Below are 21,814 nucleotides of genomic sequence, written 5' to 3'. Positions count from 1 at the left end.
TTGGGGGAATTTCACGAAAACCACTTTCTCCATTTATACAACTCTGGCTCAACACCTCGGCTTTCTTCTATTGCATTGGGCAACAATAAGGTAAAGCCATAATGGTTTTGGGTATCAATCAGAGTAAAGTAATCACTTCTTCATCTGTGACTTATGAATAAAAAAAGACAACATACTTCCAAAGCCCTTTCGACTGACAGCTTTCACCTTTAAACAAAGGAAGCCGCCTTTGTCTGCTGGTGAGGCTTCCTGCAAGATGGAAGCACTGATCTGTACGAGAGAGGCAGGAGACGCCGCCGCAGCGCTCCAGACCTTTCCTCCAGGCCGGCCCGTTCCTGCTCCGGCTCATTTTTTTCTTCTCCTTTTCAAACTCCACTTGTTTTCTTTTTTTTTTTTTTTGTTGGTCTCTGTGTCGCCAAGAGTCAATTGCCCCATGAAATGACCCGCCAGCTTTCCTTCCCGCCTCTCTCTCTCTTTCTCCCCCCGATCTCCTCTCCATCTCCCGCTGATAACGTGTTACTCACTGGCAAGACGCAGACATTCACACGACACACTCGAGCAGAAAAGACACACACACACACACACACACACACACAGACACGCGCTTGCTGGTGTGGACGGTGAAGGGTAAAGAATCCCTGCGCTGACCAGTCAAGCCTGGGCTTCCCGGAGAATGTTTTGGGCAATGCCCTGGAACTCTGGCTCCATCAAAGTCCGTCAGGCACCAATGGACTCGGTGTGTGCGCAAGCGTGTGTGTGTGTGTGTGTGTGTGTGTGTGTGTGTGTGGAAGTGTCGAGATAAGGTATGAAAGAGACAAAAACAACAAACACCCTAACGTTATGAGACGTTGGACGTGGCAGCTGTAGCATCAGAAGTACGGCGCCATGGCGCTCGGATGAGACAGAAGAATCAAAAGCTGCACCGGATGTTTTATTTTCTCTTGACAATCCCTCAAAATATGGCTTTACCGATAAATAAACAAAACGCTATTTTAAATCCAATATTGTAACGGTTTACACATCATAGTCTATACACAATATACAAAAGGTCTGGACACTGATACCTCAAAAACGTTTTCCCTCATCCACTAGGACAGGTACGAGACCAGATTAAAAAAAGATAGGAAGCCAGTAGCCCGGATGTACAGGCTAAAGAGACAAATCTGAATAAAACAAAGATGGCTGCCGTTACCGCTCTGAATAGGACGACGGTGCGTTCTGTCTCTCGTGTCCTTTTACAGGAACAAGCGAGCTGCCGGTGTGTTTTGGGCTACAGGGGGTCGAGCAAAGCTTCAAAAGACTCGGAGCAAACCTCCACCGCCGACGCGAATCCTCCCATTTTATAAGTGAGCCCTGCATAAGCCGGCATTTTCTGGTGAAGTGCGGCTACCGTCCGATGCGAACGCGTGCCTGTCAGCGCGTGGTCCCCTCCCGCCTCTCCTGAGGGACTCATTTGCATGTCTCTGCACGAGCAGGGCGGATCGATGTAACCCGAGACCCCTCCAGCTGTGACCGGGGGAGCTGGCTGTCTTTGCAAAAACACCAGAGCTTGGTAATTGAGGCATCAAGCCATTCCCTCTTTGTCTCTATGCAAAAACATGACGAGCAAGTTAATGGTCCAGCAGGGATGAACAATGCGGACCGCTCTCAATGAATGCGCCGATGGAAATAAAGGAGGGAAAAGATAAGCGTTATTATTCATCGCTGGCCTGTGTGCGAGTTGGGGTGACGCTGCCTTCTCCACAAAGCCACAGTGTGGTTTAAATACTTGTGTGTGTGTGTGAGGGTGTGTGTGAGCTGAGAGCACATTTCTTTTACATATTTCGTGTATTTCTACTGCAGTGCTGTTGCCTTCACACTGACGCTTGACTGACAGCAGCGGTCTGTATGGAGCTCCTGGTGGTGAATAGAAGCAATTTCTACACCCGGTTGCCTCCATCATCGGCCCGTTTGTGTTTATGTGGAATCGGTCCGGTGGTCTCGATATCACAATCCCCTCTTTATCGAGGGAGGTAGGCGCGCCCGTGGAATCGGCCTGCTTTGCTTCATCGGGATGAGAGTTGGCGCCAATGTAGATCTGTGTGTGTGTGTGTGTGTTTGTGTGTGTAGAGGATAGAACAAGAGGATACAAACAAATCCGGTCGCAACGTATCCGAAAGAAAATCTGAACAGATATCAGTTGAACGCCAGCCAAAGGGAAATGAAAAAAAAACAACAATTGTTTTCCGGCCATGTGAGTAACTGTGTGGGAGTAGCAGATATGTGCTCCCCACGTATGTGCTTGCATGTGTGATGGTGCGTACACCACATACTGTGCAATTGTGTGTGTGTGTGTGTGTGTGTGTGTGTGTGTGTGGGCGTGTGATAGGCGAGCTGGCAGAATATAGAATTGGACATGAGTCAGAGAGCAAAGTGGTTGGAACGAGGAGCAGAAATGCACTCTCACCCCATTTATCTGCACAGCTGAATAAAACGTGCAAGTACACGGCAAGATATACTCGGCACGATAAACAAGACAATAAAACATGCATTTAAAGTGCCGGAGACTTCCGCCGAATCGCGGCGCCGGATTGAAACGAGGAACGCGTCGAGTATGGGGTTGATTGATAGTCTGCTTGTGTGTGACATTTCGGGGTTTAGAAGGATCATAAACCTCGAAAGACCAATTCATTGATGCGATGCTCGACGCAAAAAACTTTCAATTATCTGATCACTACCTGCACTGATTTGTCAGCCCAAACACACGGGTAAATGTTTCTCTATTTAAAATGTCCCTCACAGCTAATTCTACTAACAAGTGCTGATTGTTTTTTCTTTACTCACTTATGGGTCTTTAAACCTCTTCAAGCGGACACATTGCGAGGCTCTAGCTAGCCACAATATCGGCAAAGCGTTCCAGAGATGGAGGGAAAATGTTGCAAAAATGTGTTTTAGCCTGCTGCTAACCGTAGCCAACGGAGTAGCAACGTTTCCTGCAGGACTGTGATTGGCCAAGAGGAGGTGCTGAAGTCCACTTTTCTCTCAGATCACTTGGTTTACATCGTTCAGAAATGTTGTGTTGGAATTTTTGCCCAATGACGCAAAAATAAGCCGCCTACCACAACCGTAAAGCACTAAGCAATTCCGTTGGTCTTCTCTATTTGTGTTCGATTCACTCTTTAGTCCATTTTGAGCTTCTACTGAGATACAATTCATGCGATTTAGTTCTAAAATGTTCCCATATTGCCAAGTGCTGCCACTTAATAAAGAGCTGAAGCTCCTCGCCCTTCCCGCTGCCGTCTCAACGGCCACTTCCTGCCACCACAAAACTCTCCCAATTGAAAAAATATATTCTTGATTTGATGAGACCGAGCAGTGAGTTAAAGAAGTAGGTCACGTTAATAGTGGAGGAGGCCACATATTAGTCTGAGTAAACCATGCGTCAGCTGTTATGCAACCATTTGCTTTAAGTGAAATGCTTTAGTTGCCTCTCTTATTCTTTTTTATTTTTAAATAAATGGAGTGAAATAATGAATCTGGACCGTCTATTATTGTAAAAATCAGTTTTGAAAGGCACACATATTGGTCTGAGTAAACCATGCGTCAGCTGTTATGCAAGTGACACTGCTTTAACCTCTCTCTGATCTCCTTCGCCGTTTCACAATTCCCACTTATCTATTCAAAAACTAATTAGATAGCAAAGAACTATGAATTCCTCGCCAAGAAAATGATCAAAGAAGCCTCTGACACCCCTCACGCCATTATCGCGCTGAAGTCTTTCTGTTGCATATTAAACGACGAGTGTTACTGGTTATCGTGTAATTTCAGCTACTCTCTCGCCGCCGCCGCAGATTCCTTTCCACACAGGGATTTCCTTCCGTCAGCGGATTACTGTAATCTGGATTATAACGGAGTATCATGCGACAGTTGACTGAATACGAGATGGAGTCCACGATCGGGTGTTTGCACACACGAGCGTGTCAGCGTGTGTTTGTGTAACGTGCTGAGGGAATTAAAAGCTGATGGAATGAATGAAGTGGATCGTGGATAAAGCATGTTTTTACACAAGCGTGTGTGTGTGTGTGTGTGTGTGTGCGTGAGTGTGCACACAAGGGTCTACCTTCTCCAAATGAGCAGGCCAACTCCCATGGAGAGCAGCATGATCAGGGCGGCCACGGACACGACCACGATGATCACCACGGGGTTCTGCTCGCTGGACGCCAGCGCCACTGGGAATGAAGAAGCACACTGGTTACACATGGGAAGAAACGCACACTGTAACGGAAATGGGTGCAAAGCGATCGGCGAAAAACACACCATTAAAACACATTCTTACACACCAGCATGTCGTGCACATACACGGTCTATTCAATTACTTTGTATCAGACCCTGAACCCTTAGGTCCCCTTCGCAAGCGGCATATTACGACCCCTCTTTATGTTTAAGTATAAGCAACTGAAGTATTTCTCTTTCATAACTTACACATGTAATATTTCTTATATAACAAACATACTCATTTACGGTCAAAGAAACACAGGACTTTCACCCAGGAAACCACCGTTTGTGTCCTCTGTGACTAGTTTCCACTTCCGTAGATACATTTACTGGTGTTTTTTACTTAACTTGCATCACTTACGTTGAATATTTCAACCCAAACCATGATATATTTGACAAAACTCAACCAAGTAGTTTAGTTGCCTGAACCTAAACAAGTTGTTTGGTTTCAAATCATCAACGTTTGCTGTGCGTTTAAGAGAGAAACCGCTTCACGGCGTGCGCCTGCCGCTGGTGCCGTCACGGGCAAACAACCCGTTCTGCCATTAAGGTGCGGGGACATGTCGGTTTATTAATTGCGAACAAGAACAGGAAATGAGATCCAATAATACGACGGTGACCTTCAGGGCCGATTAGAGTGCAGGCTAAACTGATGCTTTTCTATTTTCGAAAGAGTCGCCCTCCCCCAGCATGATTAATATTAAACTTGACCACTCTCCATTACAGTGTTTGGATAGCGTTGGTACACACCGTGCTTCACTAAAGACTCAAAGGAACAGAAAGTACACGATAATACAAGACACCATGCGGTCGAGCGTTGCAGATTAAATTGCCGTCGTTATACTTCTTAAATAAATGACATTGTCTTCATCAGCAGATGGCAGTTTGCCAGTTGTCATATTATTGTACATTTCCTAATAAGAAAGTCAGACTTGTCCTCCATGTCCGTTTAATAAAAATCAGTTTTTTTTGTTGACATTTGTCATCAATTGTTTAAAAATAGCAATATTTGTTTCATCTGCTGTAAAATTGAACTTTTGTCCCTATCCTGGGACACAGCACAGCATCCAGCAGTCATTTATGTTCATTCATTAAACTTCAGCCCCTCAATGTAAACACTCAGTACAGAATATTACATGATTTTACGGCTCTGTATTGTTACTGTGCACCTTATTGTTTCCTAACGATCGACCTACAAAATACCCATACCTGATTAATGCATTATTCACTTGACAGTTAAACGTCCCAATCATGTGATTGCATTGTGAATATTGTTGCAACTCTGTCTGCGTGCCTGCGTTTCGCACGCGGCCACTAGAGGCTGCTGTGTTTCTGCCTGGTGAATGTGTGTCATGCCATCACTCATTTGACTCTTGATCCAGCCCGAGGCGAATGAAGCAAACCGAATATGCATCGTCCAAAAACAAAAAAAAGTTATGCTGCGACTAAGAACCTTAACCCCCGGAGCAAAAACAAAGAAATGCGAGAATCCCTGTAAAAAAAAACAAATGCATAATCTTTGGTAGAGCTGGTCTTTGGCCAACTGTAGAAGACAGTGGTCTCGGGCGCTGTGAACAAATCTCTTTTCCAGGGTAACTAAAACATTTTTTAAACAAAGGATTTGTGAAAAGTACACGACTTGAAACCCACTTGCATACAAATAAGACAGACACACACACACACACACACACACACACAGGCAGAGTCTTAACCAGAACCGCAGGTGACACAAGGGACACGGTATCAACTCGCACAGAGAAGATGCATTTCACAGCTTACTGGTAAAATCTTGCATCTTCACACATAATCTCAGACAGTCGCATCCCCTTCCCCGTCTCTTCTCTCACTCTAGCGGCACGCTTTATTGTGTGAGCTGGCCAGGTGCCTGAACAACGCAACCCTCCCCCCTTCCCAAGCTGCCCGTGCTCAGAGGAAGGAGTGAAGAGAAAGCGAGGAGGAGAAAGAGGGGCGGGAGGCGTAAAACGGCTACTCACACTCGCCAAGTGTCTGCAGCTCCAGGGGAGCGCTGTACGCTCCGTAGTCGATGGGTTGCGGCGAGGAGGAGGAGGAGGACGAGGATGACGAAGAGGAGGAGGAGGACGAGGAGGAAGTGGCCGAGGAGGAGGAGGATAGAGGGGAGGAGGACAGGGGCGAGGAGGGGAGCGGCGTGGAGAAAGGGCGGATGAGGAAGACGTATGTGGTGCCCGGTTTGAGGTTGTTGACACTGATCCGCGTGGCGGCCGTCTTCACAGTAGAATAACTCTGGTCCTTTTGTTCCTGCGGAGACAGAAAAGTGCAGTGAGAGGCGGAGAGAACACAAAAAGAAAGAGCGGAGGAGAAAAAAAATGCACAGGAGGAGAAGTGAGACGAGTAGGTGGAATCCATTCATGCCTTGTTCACACAGTACAATGTTGTAACCAAATCAAGAGGCCTTAGTAATGTTTCTCTCATTGAGACAGCGGAGCAGCGTTTCAAAAGGAGCCAGACAAAAGTTTCCAGACAGTTTGCCAAGAGTTGGAAGTAACACGCTTTGGAATTACACAATCTAAAAAAAAATGAATAAAATAAAAGCAGACTGTAATAACAGCACGGCTCAATTCAGTCGAGAGATCCTTGGAAAATAAATCAAAGAAGAAGTCGCTTGTTTGTTTCTCTCCAGTGAGAATGACTCACTCGCACAAGTGGACACGCCGGGGTCAGAGAACAGACGACGCATCAACGCGATTACTCCGCTCGCTGTCTGATACGTTTGTGTCGGCGCCGCTTCGGTGCGATCCCGCCGCTCCTATCTTTGCACGTCGTGCCTGCGGCGCGTCAAAGTGAGATGACTCCAATTGAGCTTTGATGATAAATCAGATTTTGATTCATTTGTTGTTGTGGTTTTTTTTTTTTACCCTTTATTGCTTCAAGAATGGCACGGCACGAAGAAAAGCCGAACGAACGTCAGAGAGAGCGAGAGAAGGCGTGCGGAATGAGACAAAGGGAGACTCACGGAGGAAGTGAATGGCAGCTGCTTTATAATGAGCGGCTCCCGCGGAGCGAGCCGACATCGCGGTACGTGACACAGAGAAGAGGAGACGGACGAGGGGAGGATGGAGTGGAGACGATTGGCGGGAGGCAAACAACAACAACAACAACAACAACAACAACAGAGTCAGAGATGACACTTTGTGGTCTGAAGTTACGGGTAAACGGGGAGTGAATCATCGCCGGTCGTGATCGGTGACGGCCGTCGCTGCCCGTCGACAGATTAAAGTCGTAGTGCCGTCGGGTGATTTGGGAAATAGCGGTAGACGTGGGGCCCATAAATAAAAAAGACAAAATAAAGGAGGAAGAGAGAGGATATACACTGACTAAGCAAAGCCATACTTCATACTTTAATAGGCTCTTTGCTGCAGTGTAGTTGTATTGCCTTTTCATTTCATGGCCTGTCACCAATTTTCCTGTCTCACTGTCACTTATTCTCCTTTACTCTCCCCCTCGCTCTCTCTCTCTCTCTCTCTCTCTCCATTCGTCTGCCTCCCTCGTTCTGCTTTTCTCCTCCATCCAGCCTCTTCATTTCATTTCTCTCCATCGCTGTGCTCTTACAAGCATCGTTCCACCGAGTCATCTGAGTCTAATACCCTCCTCTAACCTTTTCTCTCCCTCAGTTATTACACAGGAACCTCCACTGTGTACCTCTTGTTATCTCTCCTTCTCCTCTCTCGCCCATGCCTTCCTCTAAATCTTCCCCGATTTTTTTTCTTTCTTCTAAAATCAGTGGGAGTAGAGCAGTGAGGACCAGGGCTTTATTAAATATGGTGAAGCATAGAGGAGAGGAGGAGGTGTGAGAAACGGGCGCGAGTGTGACACCGGCAAATACAAAAGGCCTGGCGTTTGCCAGGAAATGCTGCGTATGAAAATGTAGAAGTGCGAGCGCGACAGCTGTGATTTACGCGCATGACAGATTTACTGTGAAGACGTCGGCTTGTTGACGGGGGAGGCCGGTATCTGACAAAGTGCGATGTTAACCGAGCGCAATCAGGCCGATGAAATTACAGTGGTTACCCGTAAGAGGAAAATAAAATGTGGCAGTAATTTGGACTCGGGGTTCTACATAATTGGCCCTTGAAACTTAATGAAATAATACGAGACTTTTTTTTTTTTGCTGTTTCTCGACAATTATTTAATCTGGCGGGAAGGATTGTAAAAGAATACCACAGTGGTAACTTTGTATTTTGCTGAAATGTGTCATTTGTTATCGCTACGTTAAGTATCACTCGTGATGGACAGGCAAACCAGCATGGAGCACCAAGTAGAGGGGAAACAAATGATTTGGGGGGTCCGTGCAGTGGGATGGGGACGACATGATTGTCAAGTCTAGTGCAGAGTTAGATGATTGAGTGTTAAAGGAAATAAAATAAGTGGTAACCATAACAATGCCGTTTAATTCTAAATCCATATTTGAATGCTGTGCCGGGCGTTTTTCTCGGGTCTACTCATTGTGTTTAAACTCAGTATTTCTCCACAGCTACACTAACATGCTAACATTTTGTAGCAGTGTGTTTCTGTGCTGACTGCGTAGGATTGTGTCTGACTTGTATGATCCAAAACATTTTCAAATAACTCCAGAGTGCTGTTAGGTCACAAAGTAAAAACAACTTATTGAGGAAATCATTTCTAAAATTCACAACACCGCTGTCCTCACTCAAAGGAGGCCCAAGTTATATTCATGAAGGAAAGGAAAGTTTATTGAATACAAACTAGCTCATTTAAAACTTCATTTCGGGGTGTCGATGCCACGCTCTTCTTCGGCACAGCCGTCTTTCTCCATCAGTAAATAATACAACAAAAACCTTTTTTTGGGGGGACGTGTTTCAACCGCTTAATAAAAACATTTCCCGTCCAAAAATCTGGATAATCTCAACACATTGAGACGTCAACAAGCTATAGGGAAGACCTTTTTTTTTTCCGTCCAAGAGGCGTTTGTGGAGACTGCTTTGGGATGGATACCAAGTTTTGTGTCAATCAGCCTCACGGCGTCAGAGTAAAACATTAACTTTTGTGTTTAGAAGACTTTGTAGAGCAAAAGAGTAGCAGTAAAAAATGGGTGGATGAACTTACCTTCTCATAGTACTTGACCTCGTACTCAGCGCGGCTGCTGTTGGGGTACGAAGGCTCCCTCCACACCAGCGTTATGCTCTTCTGCTCGATCTTCTCCGCTCGCAGCTCACTGATCAGAGATCGTGCTGTAAAGAGGAGGAGAGAGAGAACAGAGAGAGACAGATGAGTTTGGGGATTCCAGTCTCAATCAATATGAATACAATAGCATGAGAAAGGGTTTCCCTCAGGGGCATCAGAAACAGTCTTTTACTCTCATTGTGCTCCCAGTTTTCACACAAAGTGAGGGGAGGAACGCTGCAAATTGTCTTTCAAAGAGGACATCGGCAGAAAGCAGGCATTGATATATTGATAGATACATATATACATTAAGCCCATCTGAGGTGAGAGAGCAAGAAGAAGAAGAAGAAGAAAAGATGGTTTGGGAAAGTCCAACAAGGCTGTAAAGAGAGGCGAGGAAGGAAGTGAGTGAATGAATGAGGACAGAAGTAGGTAACACATTCATTATTGAAGGCCGATCTGTGTCAGCGCAGAAAACTTCATCGCACTCCATGAATGGAAAAGCACTGCGTACGTTCTTTGTCGGTGTGTGTGTGTGTGTGTGTTTGTGTGTGTGTGACTGACAATAGATCAACACAGATATGGATTGACTGACAAGTCTGTATCGACACCAGGCTCCCGGTCGGAGAAGCTCTTAATCTGGACGCCGCGTTTCCTCTCAGAGTCCCTGCATTAGGCTGAAACCTTTTTTTCTGACTCAATCTCGAGGAGCCGCGGTGTAATTGAGCCTGACAGATATTTTCATCTCCTATTGATCGCAATGGAGGGAGCAAAATTGAAGGTGGATATTGCGGCGCGAAACCTTCCATATTTAGATGGCGCGGGCCCTCGCCAAAGCAAACAGCGTAATTACTGGGGAAGAGCCCAGTTCTTTGTTTCCCTATCAACAAATGACAGGCAGCCCAAAGTATGATACTCGGAAAAGCACCACCCACTCTTGCTTAAGTGCCAATTTATGCCATGTATAATGAAGTAGCAAAATGGGTTGTCACTCAAAGACACTAAGGAAAAACAAAGGGGTGCAGTTAGCTTAGTCAAAAGGCCTTCATGTTTGGGAGGAGCGCTGCCATCAGGGTTCAATTTAGTGGCAGGGGCAGCGCGTGAGGGGTGTTTCCTGTCGTCTTTTGTTTTGTACTTGATGATAATCATCTCGATCAGGAGGATCATGCAGTCGCTCAGTCATTTTTTTTACCCAAATCTACTAGCTTTATTCATTTACCTCTGGACTTCCTAACTTATATCCATTCATTTTCAGTCCACAATTCCATTACTGTTTGATTATTTTTTTTTATTCCTTTCCCTTACCTCATCAGTCGACGGCTCCTCTTCCTTGCTCGTCTCTCCTCCTGACCTTTAACCATCAATTCATTTCTGTCCTCTGTGAAAACAGCCACTCTAATGAATATGTTGTGCCTGTCACTCACACACATGAAACCATGGGAGCACACAGAAGTACTTCACAAACACACAGACACACACAGACACACACAAGGCATCTGTGCAGCTCCTTCAGTCCTCCTCTCCAACAGTGGGATAATACGGTCATTTTAGGCGGCGGATCAAAGCCAGACTCTGAGCTCCGCCTCTCGCTGTGTGTCCATCTCCATCCGTCTGCTTTTTTTTTGATGTCGGAAAATACAGGTATTATCTATTATTCATGGTGACTTCTGTGAATGTACGTATCATGGCATCCATCAGGGCTTTTTATGTCTGTCCACTCAAGGTGAATGGAAGATATCCCAGGCAGCATGATAAACCAGGGTGTGTGTGTGTGTGTGTGTGTGTGTGTGTGTGGGTGTATGTGCACGTGTGACTGTGTGTTAGTGTGTGATTGTCCATCAACTTGTGTACAATCGCATAGTAGCTGTGTCCTAACAAAAAAATAGGATGACACTTTTTTAAATATCGAAAACAATGTAAAATCTAGTGGGCACAATTTAACATGACATGTAAATTCAAAATAATGATGATGAATAGGTTTTAATACCCTTGAGCCTGTGCAGTTAGTCGTCATTGTGCCATTGCTTTTCTATTTGTATACTAAATATGAAAATAAAATGAATCAAGAAACATTTTTGTTTGGTATTTCTATGCTCTTTGGACAGAATTTGTCCAAAGAGTTTGGTGTCCATTATAATTTACATAAAAGCAGAAGTAAAATAGCCGAAATAGTACACACACACATGGAATGGTGATGCATTGCAATGAGGGTCAACATGCAACCTCAGAAAGTCCTCATAGCTGCTTTTGTTTGAGGTTTCCCTGCAATGTTTGATTTGTAATTGTTGGGTAAAAGCTCTAAAACACACTAATTAATGTAAAAGAGAAGAACAAGAATAGTAATTTGTGTTTATTTCAAAGTGTTCAGAAAACACTTAAAACACCAATTAATGTCATTTTGAAAGTGTAAATACTTTTTGCTCAGAGGCATCCAGTCGCTGTAATGCCTCAATGCAACACGAGCGACCGATACAGTACGCCGTCGAAGAGGGACAGATGCTAATGAACAGCATGCAGGGAAGTAAATAAACACTCGCGGAGAAATTATTCCGAGTGATTGATTAATATGCAGACGTTCATTATATAGAGGAAATAAAATGCAGCCCGGCTCGTTAGAAAAATAAAGCAATTACTCCCACAGTACGTGAGAGGCAGCCACTGGCTCAGAGGAAAGACGTGAGCAGGAAAGGAAGCTCGAACTGACACCCCACCTTTCTCAAAGCCCTTCTGCCACCCAAACACAAAGAGAGCACACTAAACCAAGAACACTGTGTCAACGAGCCTTCTGCAGGCTATTGTTTGCTTTCCTTCTCTTTTTTTTTTTTTATCGCCCTTCCTTCTGTGCTAAATTATGTAGAAGACTGGTGCCGGTCTCCAGACCGAGCAAACATAACGGCTCAATCCGGCGCGTACGAAACAAGTAAGCAGAAGTAACACACACACACACACACAAACCGCAATCACCTGAAGGCTCAAAGACAAAGGTGATACTCCGGTTAAAGAGATTGTTTCCACCTCTGCAGCTAAAAGAAAGTGGGGTCAAACATGCGTCGCAAACAAACGAGCAGCGTCCAAACCGTTGTTCATTTTTCCAAACCATGCACTATAAAACTACTGTATGTGTGTATAATGCAGTATGCAACAGGTGGAATACATATGATGCACAGCCTTTCCTAAGGGGTTTTCTAGCTGCTGGAGCTAAGTGCACTCAGATGAGTGCAGATCTACGTCTGGCTTGTCTGCAACAACCACTGATGTAATGTTTGATTTACTAAATACAAGCCACGATTGTGCCGCCGAGTGCCAAGCGGCGGCGCCGTTAATGTGGTGACCCTGTTGCATTCACACGGTAATGCACTCTTTAAGATGGAGGCGTATTTCAGTTGGTCCCAAACTACATCCACAGCGCTCGATGCTGCCTACTCCTCTCCTCACCGGGCCTTTAATGCTTCCTGTGAACAGACACGGTCAGTCCTGGTGTGCTGTTCAGTTAGGTTTAATTTATTCCAAATGGATATGGATTGACGTCAGCCCAACAACCGCCGATTGCCGGGATATTCGCTTATGTCATTTGCTTTGTGTTAGTTAAACACACTTACAGCTTTACCATTGTGTTACCTAAGGCATGGAAATGGGAAGAGATGGACAATTTGTAATTCGTAGCAGAACAGAAGCACATGTGGATCACTTGTGGCACCTACCGGATGGGTTGGGGGTCAGCATTCAATGTTGTTAGAAAACAGTGAATAAAATACCTTTTTAAAAAAGTGTGAATCACCGCAACTGCAAAAGTGGTCATTGACCAAAAAAGTCATAAATGTGTGCAAAAACAACATTATGTTGATACGTCCAGCGGTATGCACACCCACTAGACTGAATATACAAACTTCCTGGCAGAGAGGGACAACAAATATGCACTTTGTTATCTCGAAAATGTCTTCCGGGGACACGGAGACCCACAGAATGATGAGAAAGGTTCAACCTTTTTCGGGACCATCAACTGCATTTCTGTCAGAATTTGCCTTTTACCTTTTCCACATTTCAAAACATTGTGTGTATCTGTGGGGAATATGGACACAACCAGGAAGAAATGGTTACTGTGTGGACATAATAGCTTCCAAGACATACTGACACATTCAGCTGGCATGAGTGCAGATACTGTGCGCCCACCACTTCAACACACAAACACAAGAGTGTATGGCAGCAAATGGCGGGTAGTGTTGGTTTTGGCGTTTGTACTTGAGAGGAAGAAATCGATGCCGACTACCGTCTGAAATGGCTTTTGTACTCGCACAAGTACACACACGGACAGACAAAACACACACACAATTGCACAATGATTTTCCAAAGTAATATAGGAGAGTAGATGGCCTTGCGGGCAATAAGAGCTCCGGCAGTACGGAGAAGACGTTTTCAAAGTCTCATCATACAGACGAAATCACATGGCAGACCCACTGATAGGCACTCGTCACGCAGACATACGGCTCCTGATAAGATCTGCTATGAAAAGCTTTGCTGTACACATACCAATCGCCGCAAGAGATAATGATCTGCGGACTTCAAGGGGATGCTGCGATGAGAGCGAAAAAGTGAGGCATGAGGGAAGTATAATGGACTTTGGGGTTTGGCACAAAATGGCAAACAGGCAGCGCACAGCTGTGCCTCTCAGTGCTTAAACCGCCATAGGCTGTGAGCACAGGCCAGGGCCTCAATTAGGCTTTTATAGATTCCCACTGTGCTGGTGACTTTATTCGTTGAATACGAACTGAGGGTATATTTCTACACCCTTTGTAGACCTTCGTCACAAACTCAAGGCCAGACAACGCTGGTCGACCCGTCATTCACCCCAAACTTTGGCGCTCTCGTTACCCAGCTCGCGTCAGTTTTGGACTCTGGGAAAGCGTTGCATGTATTTTCAAAAGAAACATCCAATAGATAGTTTGTTTTTTTGTATTCATTTCGTAACAAAAGTACTTTGCTAGGTTTCGGCAACAGATGGGGATTACAAAAAGATTGTGGGTTGGGTTCAACTAAGTTCTGGTCTTTTTTTTCATGAATGATTTGGTATTATAACATTTTTTGGGGAAAAAGACAATACGAATATTCTCTGTCTTGCGATACACTAGTTACGTAGTTGCTATCTTTCAGTTTGGATGTCGAGTTTGCTTAATCGTGACCACCGCTGGGGACACCCCCACATCACACCGCACTCCATGCCTAACTTGCTTGCAGAAATGGGAAAAAGGCTGAATTGGAAAGCGTATTTCGTAACAAATCCTTCGGGGTCCATCTGGAGTCCCAAGTCAGCCCCGATTCTCGATACCCAATCGCGCAGGCACGGAGGGGACGCTCGGGTCTCTATGGCAGGTAGATCCGCGAATAGACTGTGGCACGAAATGGCAGCCCCTGCTGGAGGCTCTCGCACAGAGGCAGCCGAGGTGCAACTGGCATCTCTGTGCCGTTATCAAAGGAGACAGGCATGAGGAGCTGCTCTCCCCAGGGGCGTCGACACAAGCGGGGCTGAACATCTCGCAGTCATCCTCCCACCCTCCCCTCTTTCTCTTCCTCATTTCTATGGGTCCTCTCTCTCGCCATCTCCCCGTCTGTGTTCTCGTGGGAATCCGCTGTTCCCCGCAGGCCCGTTTGCGCCTCTGCTGAGATGACATCCATCTTCTCGGCAGGGGTTTTTTTCCCATTGTTCTACTTCTCGACACGTTCGCCTCGCATGCAACTTCTACGCGCTCCCGTGTGCCTTCGCATATTAAAGAGCGAGAGGCTGAGCGCGTGTTGGGAATGAGAAGGACAAGACGGGAGAGAGCTAGAAGTCGCATAGGCGGCGGGGGAGGATTGAGAGAGCTGTATCTGTCAGGCCTGTTCCTGTTCAAACGGTTAATGGGAAGCAAGAGCGTTGTTCCCTCTGGGCACTGCACCTGGGGTTAAACGGATAGTGACTGACAGCGGAGGAGTGGGAGCATTTAGTTTCTTTTGGTTGGGCGGTCCCCGGGGCATTTATTACACCTACCTACTGCCACAAGCATTTCTGTCAGTGGTTCCCAAATCCCAGTGGAGCGTGCGTTTACATGTGCATGAGATTAATAAAGACTTTAAAGTTTTAAAGGGCCGAGAAGTTGGGTGGTTAACTTTTAGCAAGTATTTTCATTCATCATAACTTGACAGAGACGTGCGTTAATGTTGAAACTACGGTGGCCCAGAGAGCTTAAAGCACAGCAGATACAAAAGCAAAGGAAGAAACGTCTTCCTCGTGAAGCTATACATTCTTTTGACTTGGCAGGCTACTCATAAGCTAAAGGCTAATGCTGGGTTAACAGCAGATCTGCAGTCTTTCTAAATGCTACCCAGGTGTCAAACTGGTGAAGATCCGTCTTCATTTGCTGGTGTTGTGCAGTGCGTTAAGCTTTCAGGTCCACTGTCAAAAAAAAAAGAAAACTAAAGCTGAAATACGTTATGTACTGTAGTTCCTTTGAGATTTCAAGTATTCAAAATACCCTGCTGACAGACATTTGATAACTCGAAGCCAGAATCCACTGCTGCACACTTTCAACGATCATCTGTGCGGATACATACTGCAGCATCCTCTCAGGTGGTGACAATAAAGCAAAGCATTCCTCGCGCTGACTGAATTAGAAGCAAAAAGGTTATCAGCAGCTCTCTGATGTGAGAAGAAAGACGGGGGGATTGCAGAAAGACATCTCCACGAAATCACCAACAACAAACAGTGACCCTGCTTCAGATTTAAACACTAAACAGTGACAGTAAATGCAGTTTCCACAGCAGCTTTAAGTCTCCCTTTTAAGGCATTAAAGAACATCTTTTATCATCTTTCCCAAGAAGTAAGCGGACATGTATAAACATTTGGACGGTTCCAAACTGTTCTGTTCAAAGTCTCAAGACCTTTCACTTCCTGATTCCCCAGGTGGCCATGTGTGCATGCATGTGATTGCACCCTAATCTAAATGATGTTGTATACCAGAGCAGCTACCCCACCCAGGTCTCACTATCTTGCAACGCGTCTTGCCGTTTCTCATCTGCGGCTATCACCCTGCACCAGCAGTGGAGCGTTATCTGGCAACCTGCACCTCCCCACCCTGAACCGCCTGTCACTCGATCTAATCGGCCTCCATCAGCATCCAGCCGCATGGACGCCTCCAAGTGCACAAATGGACACATAATTATTAAGGGTATTATGTGTAGGTATTATCAGAAGGAGGGAGTCTCGTTTAGGTGCGACACACATGCACAAACTTTGCTTTTTGTCTGTGAGGGGGAGGAATGGTGCAGGAAAGACACCTGAATCGCGGCACATTTCCATCTAAACCGCAAGATTATATGTTGCAGGGGCGGGATCCACCTAGACGTGTGTGCATGTGTGTGTATGTGTGTGTGTGTGTGTTTGTGCAACGGAGAGTAGAGTCTCTGTGATGGAATGATTAAATGTGTCAGTCAGTTGGTGGGTGGGCGAGAGAGAAAAAGACTGGAACAAGCGAGCGAGACAAAGAGCCTCTCGCTGCACGGCATATTCAAAAGGGCTCCATCAACATAATGCAGCTGTGCAAAAACACCGGGTCCCTGATAGCAGCTTTCAATGGAAAAGGCAACGCATTCCTGCACATGCACGCAATTTAAGTACGAGGAGAGGATGTCGGGTCATATTAGAGAGTGGTTTTATAGAAAGTAAAAAAAGAACTAAAGAAGTACCTGTTACCTGACGGCTCGTACTTTCACGCTTTAAAAAAAAAAATCTGTCAAATCTGGCGTCCACACACTGCCACCAGGGGAGAGAGCGACGAGGGCCGACTTGCTTAAACTGCTCTTGACAGCTGCTCACTGACTGATTCTGAACACTCTTCAGGCCCAGTGTGCTTTAGCCTAAAGGCAGAGGCATGGTCTGATCACGGCACATCCGTCAAGCCAGACAGACTCGGCCCGGAGCCTCCAACAAATACAAACACGGGCTCCACACACGCACACACACACGCACACACACATACACACACACGGCGAGCAGCTGACCCAAGCCTGCTCCAGGAGATTGGCTGAGAAGGTAAAGAAAAAGCTCTATCTGCCCCTCGCATACTTGCACACACACACACACACACACACACACACACACACACACACACACACACACACACACACACACACACACACACACACACACACAATGCAATTGTCTCTTCATCCCCTTTCTTTTATGCCTTGCTTTTATAGTGCAAGTCAAAGTTGCTCAGAGAGAAAGAGAGAAAGAGAGAGAGAGAGAGAGAGAGAGAGAGAGAGAGAGAGAGAGAGAGAGAGAGAGAGAGAGAGAGAGATAATATAGTGCATACTAGGTTTAGAGATTGCTGTGCTGGAGGAAGTACACAGATCTTTTGCTTTAAAAGGTTGTTTTTTTATGCAGGGTTGTGAGACAAAAAGCAGTATTTTCCTTGCAGAACACGGCGGTAGCGTCTTTGTTTGACTCAATTGGTTAGTTTGTTAGTGATTTAAAAAGGTTAGTTCGTCACAAAGTAAGTGGTAGACCAGAAACTTTTGTGTGCTGCGAGGTGAAATAGCTGTTTTTGTCGAAGGTGTCTTGTGTCTTTGAAGAAGGCATTGATTATTGTCACAGCTTTAAACCAACCCTCCTTTTAAAACAACATTACCTATCTCTTTAAGTTAACATAAAAATAAAGTACAAGTACTCATAATTCAGAAAAATGAATGAGGGACTATTAATATATCACTATGCTTCATTGTGTATGTTAAAGTGACACACATGCCACTTAAACATACACTTTAACTTAATCACGCATGCCACTTAAACATACACTTTAACTTAATCACACGTCACTTAAACATACACTTTAACATTATTTGTTGTCTGAGCACTTTATCTTTACCTCATACTTTATTTAATACACATCGCACTGAGGTGTCGTTGATTTTTTGTTTGTCTCGTCTAACGTCTCATGTCTAAAGTTGCACCTTCCGCCAAAGTAAATTCCTCCTCGCTTGTGAAAACATTCCTTGCAAAAAGCGGTTTCTGATTCTGATTCAGATTTTGAAGTTTGAACTTTCTAGTCTCGTCACGACAATAAGAGAGTTTGCATCTTGTCCTGTTTCCCGCCCTGTTTTCTCCGTTTTGTCAAAAGAGGTTTATCAAGGACAGCCCTCAAGTCTTGTATAGCTCTCTGATTACGGGGGTAACATTGTGTGTGTCTGTGTGTGTCATCAACTACCTCAAAGCTTTGTTTTTGTTGCTAAGTGAACGCCACAATTCCCCCGAACAACCAGGAACAGCCTGCAAATCCACATCCAGAGCACACATACTAACGACCCTGAGAGTGCCTCTTCATAGACTCCAATTATAAGCCAAGAGGTAGGCAATTAAAATTCCCATCACAGGGTGAAAAAGCATCTTAAGTGGCTGGGCTATAGCCCTGAAAAGTAGCTTGATGACTCTATTCATTTGCTGCCTGCTGAAGCTTCACCTTCCCATCACTTCTAATTAAGGAGGCAAAGAGGATCCAAACGCCTCTATGCAGAGGGCTGGAGGCGGGGATTAGGAGGAGGGGGTGGGGGGGGGCGAAAACATAAAAAAGAGGGTATTGGAAACGAAATGACAAAGAAGAAGAGCTTTGTACGGTTGACAGTTGAGGAGCGCTCATTAAGTGGAGGAAAGAAAAGAAAAACATTACCTGATGGGTTTTTTCTGTCGCGACGGAGGGAAAGTTTGATCCCAAATTAATTCAGACTCAAACCTATAAATATTCAAACAGCCAAACTGAAACGTGAACTCCGAAGTCAATCAGAGTTCTTAGAAAATCAACAGAGTCAGAGGCGCCGACGCCAAGCGGTGTGTTTGGCCTCAGTTCTCATCACTCAAACATCCGAGAGTCTTTTTCTCCTGGAAAACGTCAAAATCACAGGCAGCGGTGCAACGTGAGCGCAATTATCAAAATCCAATATTTCGCCCCAGAAATTAAAACATTATAGACATTTGTTCATAAAGTTGGTGCAGCAGAACATCAATTTCTCCATTATATGACAACTAAATAATATAAAAATGGCAATTTTCTTCAAGGCGGCGCACTTTAAGTTGTTATTTTCAGTATACATTTGGCTGATAATACTTTTACTGTAATACTGTACTTTTACTTCTAGACTGAAATACTGTTCTTTTACAGCTGTAGATAAACTATAGATAAACGTGTGTTCCCAAATACTGTACTTTGATTTTTCTTGTAGATTACAGCTGTCCGTGTGGATAAAAGCGTGTTTCTGAACCCCAGATTCCCTTCAGACTCCCCTCTCTTTGTGCTGCAGCGGTCTGACAGTTCTGGCTCTCGCTTTCCTCCGGCGGAGCCCAGAAATACGACCTTGGTCGGCAGATTCGTTTAATTATGTAGGTCATATATAATCGAGGCATAGGTATCCTTTGAGACGGTTTTATGACCAGTTAAAACTTCCTCACAGTAACGTCAAGTTGGATTTCATAGCGAATGTAACCGCATTCCCTCCAATGTCGGCTTCCCTCGACTTAACAACTTTATTCTCCCGTATTCTCAGACCTGTGCACTCATCTCACGCTCCCTCTCTCCTTTCCTGCCATGACTCCTCGTGCTCCTCTTCCATTCCCTCCCTTTTTTTAAAATCTCAAAACCACACTGCTCTCTCATCTCCTGACTCAAATCCACACACAAAAACTTTGTAAACACACGTCAGATTTGTTTAGAAGCACCGGATAGTTCAGACCAAAAAAAAAAAAAGAAAAACCTTCTGCTGTTTTGCACAGCACATGTGTGAAGAAAGGCATGCATTCTCGCCTTTCCCCTTCACCCAGAAGACATCCTGCTCACAGTGCCGCACCGCTCACCTCTCTCCGTCTCCCCACTTCTGTGCGCATCCCTCGCTCCTCTCCTCCCTTTATGCATCCACCTCTCAGGCCCATGTAACTCCGCGGGGACCAGCCATCTAAAGCCAGGCCAGTAATCCTCTCAGGATATTGAAATGCCAATCCTTCCTCCTCCCTGACCCGCACCTCCACCCAGCCTCCCCGCATCCCCTCTCTTCTTCCCTGCCTCAGCTAAAGCGCTTTGGATGTACCACTGGGGGCCAAGACATTCAACCAGAGTGTGTCCTGATCTCACACACACACACACACACACACACACACAGAACGATGCAGAGGCAACCTGCCACTACGGCATCCTTTTCTTGCCCGTAAACAAATCGAGCATGCAGCGATGCACGGAGCGTATTGCATGCAAGTGTAGTAAAGCACGCAAATTTAAAAAAAAAACCCCATGCACCTATGGGCCTGGTGCACGAAAGAGCAAACACTCACACATGCATCCCTAATCCACAGCTGGATAAGCCCCCCCCCCCCTTCCCCTCCTCCCCATGAGCAAAAACTGATCCCCCAGCCCAGGCCCCTGGTCTCCTCACGCGACTCCAGTCATGTCTCTATCCCTTCCTCCCTTTTATCCACCCATCCTTGACACACCATGCAACACTCCCCACCCTCCCCCCTTCCCTTGGTGGCCTGGAGAGTCCTGATAAAACCCCATCTGTGTGGGAGCAATCCACTACTCCCCTGCGTATGTGCAAGCTTTCAGAGAAGAGACGAATTCAATTTGTATTTGGTTTTAAATGGAGGGTTTTTACTGTCGCCAGATTTGAAATGCGTTTCATCCACGAAGAAAGAAAAAATCTCATAGTGTATGCACGGATGTAAATTGGCCCCCCCCCCCCCCTGTGTGTCTATGTGTGTGTTCGCCCTGTTTTTTTTTTCATTATTTGGCCATAATATAGCACCCGCTAGCACCTTGGCTCTCCGACTCCGGCTGTGCCCTTAAATCCTCGGGCTTTCCTGGCCCTCAGCTGCCAGCTAAACCGAGCCACCCGCTGCTAACAAGCTTACCGCGCCCAGAAAAAAACCTAATATGGTACAGTAAGAGAGGATGGGGGGAGAGAGAATGGAAGAGAGGATCGAGAGAGGTAAGGAGGAAGAGGAGGAGGAGCGTAGCTGAGATTATATCAAGACCAAAAAAAAGGGAAGATGGTGGAAAGAGTGGTTGTGGATGAAGTGGTGGCAGCAGGAGGAAGGAGGGAGAGAAATGACCATCTAAGAATAGTGAGTTTAGCAGGAAAGGATAAGGTGGGGGGAAATGAGGAAGGAAATAGAAGGTATTTTTAAAAAAAAGAAGAGAGAGAAGGAGATGTGAGAAAAAAAAGAAGTAATAAAGAGATGATGAGGTGGCAAGAGAGGAAGGGAAAGTGAGAGTGTGTGTGTGTGTGTTAGCTTTGTTCCACTTCCCTGCTGCAGTATTCATAAAGGTCAGTGAGTTCTGATGGTGTAAAGACTCGGTGTGGAGGCTGCACTCACATGTACGGACACAAG

At 45.5% G+C, this 21,814-nt stretch overlaps 1 protein-coding gene across 2 annotated transcripts in view; it reads right to left on the bottom strand.

Moving 5' to 3' along the window:
• Window positions 1-21,814, bottom strand: part of LOC137784397 (ephrin type-A receptor 7) — a 133,532-nt gene that overhangs the window by 20,345 nt on the left and 91,373 nt on the right. For both annotated transcript variants that reach the window (XM_068575002.1, XM_068575001.1), the window contains exons 6-8: window positions 9,358-9,482; window positions 6,249-6,531; window positions 4,100-4,208 (exon numbers count right to left, since the gene is read on the bottom strand). In XM_068575002.1, the coding sequence (XP_068431103.1) occupies window positions 4,100-4,208; window positions 6,249-6,531; window positions 9,358-9,482 (517 nt within the window). The remainder of the gene's footprint in view (window positions 1-4,099; window positions 4,209-6,248; window positions 6,532-9,357; window positions 9,483-21,814) is intronic.

The sequence above is a fragment of the Clinocottus analis genome, unplaced genomic scaffold, assembly GCF_023055335.1.
Source record: "Clinocottus analis isolate CAN_PGR_092001 unplaced genomic scaffold, fCliAna1.0.p SCAF_14, whole genome shotgun sequence".
Lineage (NCBI taxonomy): Eukaryota > Metazoa > Chordata > Actinopteri > Perciformes > Cottidae > Clinocottus > Clinocottus analis.
This window is presented reverse-complemented; position numbering and strand designations above follow the sequence as displayed.